Raw genomic sequence first — 4287 nt, forward strand, 5'->3', positions numbered from 1 at the left:
TTTCTCCAAGATCGGCCTCGTTTTGAAATGGCGCGATCCTATGAGCGCGTGGCATCATGGGATATAACGACCTATGACCCGGAGACAGATTCATGACTTATACGTGTTTATTTGTTCACATTGATCTAAGTTTAGATGTTTTTATGAAGAAAACTGAAAAGTTAATTCTATTTTAAATTTTTGTTTCATTTATTTAAAAAAAATGTATGCATTTTGAATCATTGCGGGCGCTGCTCTGTTGTACGCATGCGCACCTAACCTGATGGCCCCTCCTGACCAACAGAGAGAAGAAGAAGCAGAAGAAGAAAAACACCAACAACCCGACGGCCATATTTCGGTTGACATGCTTCGACAACGTTACAGACAATATGGGATTAATCCCGATATCTCTCTTCCGAGACAAACAAAATGTAATCGACGAAAGAGAAGAAGAATTGTAGGTGGTGAAACCATTGATCTCAACTCTTCACAGTCGGTTGCTCCCGTAAGTACAAAAGAGACCCGTTGTCTTATGTTTAGACTGGGGGGGTCACTAACAATCGGGCGGGGGGATTTAAAAAAAAAAAAAAACGAGGCATGCGAAAATATTAAGATTTCTTTCATGAAGAAAAACACATGTAACATAATGCCACACCATTCTAATCATTGTCCACTTGATTCAAATCAAATCAAATCAATTTAATTTATATAGCGCCAAATCACAACAAACAGTTGCCCCAAGGCGCTTCATATTGCAAGGCAAAAGCCATACAATAATCACAGAAAAACCCCAACGGTCAAAACGACCCCCTATGAGCAAGCACTTGGCGACAGTGGGAAGGAAAAACTCCCTTGATTGACAATGAATTTGGCATGTATATGGTTAATTAGTAGATTCTTGAATGTTGGCTATATTATGATCTACAGCATGTATAGAATAACCAGTTGAAATTGAAACTAAATTAGTATGGCTGTTTTCATTATTTGAATTGTTTCCATTTGAACAATATTTCTGTTTGCTTGAAGATAATTTGTATACTGACTTTTTCCTTTTATTAATTTTATGAGAAATTGTTTGTAAATTTTGATAAACATCAATCAAGATTAAAAATATGAAATGCCACTTCTCTGCATACTTGAAATTCATGTTGCTAAAGGTGCATGTATCCTATATTTTTTTCCTAGGAGCATTCAAAGACTGACGAAGGGATTGATTGTAACCACTGTGGCACTGATGTTGAACAACCTGAAACTGACTTACCAATGAATGATCGAATGGACATCAGAAATAGAGCTGTGTTTCAACATAGTAGTTCTCAAGAAGGTGGGGTGGTTTTAGAACAGGATGATATAGTGGACAATGGAAGCAAGGATGATGTTCTCAATGAAGTAGACCAAGCAGATTCAGCAGACATGTGGTATGGTGATGTTGGATGTGATCATAATGTTGAAGATAACACTTATATTGATGGCAACAAGGAAGGCGAGGATGATTTGGGGCAAGACATGGGTGGAGACTCAGTACAAAATGAAGAAATGGATCAGGGGGATGATGAGGACTGGCATGACAATGGAGTTGACTCTGGAGGAGATGATGAAGATGATGATTTTCAGCATGGTGATGGGGAGGAAGGAAATGAACCAGATGATAATTACCAGGTAAATAAGCATCATGACTGATACCAATTTATGTACCATATTTCCTCTATTATAGAAATAAATAGAAGCACACCTAAACCAAACATTGCATTTATTGCATATAGAAATGTTAACATATGACTTATTTTGAACATAAAATTGCTTCTGTCATTTAAGCACATGCCATTCTAATAGAACAAATATGGTGTTTGGTTTTTCTATGCACTGTAACCGTATGAATTAGGGCATTGTCTATGACCTTAACCTTAACAAAAGAAAAACAAAATATTTTCTTACTTCAAACACACATGTACCATATTTCCTCTATTAGAAGAGCATCTTGGGCCACAAATTTCATTCTTTTTGTATACAGGAATTTTAAATTATTTATACTTATTTTATTTTAACCATATACAAGATAAATGGCATAGGTAACCTAATTATTATGCAGTTCAAACAATATACTTTAGGTGTTTTAAATAAATACTGTCATTATTGATTTAGAGTAATTATATTTTATTAATACTAAATACATAAAGCTGAGGATTATGCATTTCAAATAAATAGGAATTATTACAGTAATGAATATGAATCATGTAAGGTCTATTTGGTAGGTTTGTATTAAAACTATCTAAAAAAAAAAGTAAATGGGAATTAGTCATGTAATAAAATTACATAAATCTTCAAAGTCAGGGTTAAATATTTCTGTGAGTGTAATAGTGTCGCAATTAATGTTCATATAATAAAAAATTAAGGCTCAACCAACTATAAACAGTCCATGTCTGATGAGTGCAGCCACGTTTATCTAAGGCTCTTTCTGATATCAGCCCCGTGACTAATGTTACACCTTTCTGATGCTCACTGTTTTGTTTTGTTTTTTGCCTTTTTAGGGATTCAGCCTTGAAGATGGAAATCTTCCAATTTATCCAGATGCACCCATCACCAAGTCACAGAGTCTACTGCTGATAGTGTCCTATGTCTTGCGGCATGGTCTTTCTGATAGTGCTTTGGATGATCTTCTTTCTTCGATGAATATACACTGTCCAAACAGTGTTCTTACATCAAAGTATTTGCTGTACAAGAGTGTTGAAGATTCAATGTACGAGGTATGTTTATTTTTTATTAAATCATCATCTGTACTGACCAATGTGTTTCATATAAAGGGAGTTATGCTGCATTTACACATAGGCAGAATGCATTACGAACGTCATATTTGCTTCATTCTTGGCACATTCCTGACATTCTTAACATGATCAGCGGCCAAGAATGTATACTTCGTGGCATTCATTTCTTGTCATTGTTATGTGTAAATGCAGCATTAGTCTGTGCTGTTATCATTTGCCATGGTATGCTAGTAAATCATGTTCTTGTTGGTGTATGGTGTTTTTTTGTTGCTATACAGATTGCTTATCATTGATAATCAATATGCTCAAGCTTCTGTTGTGCATTATGTTCTTATATTCATACCATTCTTCTATTTCAATTTCAGGTTCACTATTATTGCATGGCGTGCACTGCATATCTTGGCCCCGAGAAATTGACAAGGAATTGTACAAACTGCGGCAATGAATTCAGTGCAGACATCTCAACTGCAGAGGGTAGTTTTTTTCTCAGGATGCCCGTCAAAACACAGCTGCAAAGAATGATGAAAGTACCAGAAGTGGCAGCTGCCCTTGAAAATCGAAATATTGATGAAATCTTGAGAGAAACTAACATAAATGACATTGTTCATGGTAAACTTTATAAAAACCTTCTTCATGATGGCATAATAGGTCCCAGTGACTTGTCATTATTGTTCAATACTGATGGAGTTTCTATTTTTAAATCCTCCAATTTTTCTGTTTGGCCTTTGTTTGCCACAGTAAATGAAATTCCACCACATATGCACAGGAAACATATGATTATGGCAGGCTTGTGGTTTGGAGAATGTAAACCCAAAATGAATACTTTCTTAAAACCATTTGTGGATGAACTTAGAGATTTGGGTGCAGATGGTTTGCACTCACCTCTTGGCCAAACCAGGATTTTTGCTCTTTGCCTGTCAGCGGATGCACCTGCCAGGGCTTTAGTGAGGAATTCCAAACAGTTCAATGGGAAGTATGGATGCGACTGGTGTAAGCAGGAAGGCACACCAATACCAAATGGAAATTTGTCCTCCCATTCGTACTTACCCATAAAATGGTGAAGCACTCCCAAGAACTGACGATGATCAGCGGAGATTGTCAATAGAGTCACAGAGAACAGGGATGTGTCAGCAAGGTGTGAAGGGGCCTTCAGTTGTCATGCAGTTACCACATTATGACTCTGTGAAAGGCATTTGTTCTGAATCACAACACACAGCTTTCTTAGGAGTTACTAGACATTTTGTGGGGACTTGGCTGGATTCAGCAAACAGAGCAGAGGCATATTACATTGGGGACCAAGTGAATCAATCAATCAATCAATTTTTTTTATATAGCGCCAAATCACAACAAACAGTTGCCCCAAGGCGCTTTATATTGTAAGGCAAGGCCATACAATAATTATGTAAAACCCCAACGGTCAAAACGACCCCCTGTGAGCAAGCACTTGGCTACAGTGGGAAGGAAAAACTCCCTTTTAACAGGAAGAAACCTCCAGCAGAACCAGGCTCAGGGAGGGGCAGTCTTCTGCTGGGACTGGTTGGGGCTG

General features: G+C 37.2%; 1 protein-coding gene and 1 long non-coding RNA gene across 2 annotated transcripts; both read left to right on the plus strand.

Moving 5' to 3' along the window:
• The first annotated feature begins 392 nt into the window (after window positions 1–392).
• LOC117518307 lies at window positions 393–1315 on the plus strand. Its single transcript, XR_004562938.1, has 2 exons — window positions 393–484; window positions 1165–1315. It is a non-coding gene; the product is annotated as an uncharacterized LOC117518307 (long non-coding RNA).
• Window positions 1316–1449: 134 nt separating this feature from the next.
• LOC117518051 lies at window positions 1450–4032 on the plus strand. Its single transcript, XM_034179129.1, has 3 exons — window positions 1450–1638; window positions 2508–2723; window positions 3107–4032. Exons 1-3 carry the CDS (start codon window positions 1486–1488, stop codon window positions 3800–3802), a joined length of 1065 nt encoding a protein of 354 aa, XP_034035020.1. The 5' UTR covers window positions 1450–1485; the 3' UTR covers window positions 3803–4032.
• The last annotated feature ends 255 nt before the right edge of the window (window positions 4033–4287 follow it).

The sequence above is a fragment of the Thalassophryne amazonica genome, chromosome 10, assembly GCF_902500255.1.
Source record: "Thalassophryne amazonica chromosome 10, fThaAma1.1, whole genome shotgun sequence".
Taxonomy (NCBI): Eukaryota; Metazoa; Chordata; class Actinopteri; order Batrachoidiformes; family Batrachoididae; genus Thalassophryne; species Thalassophryne amazonica.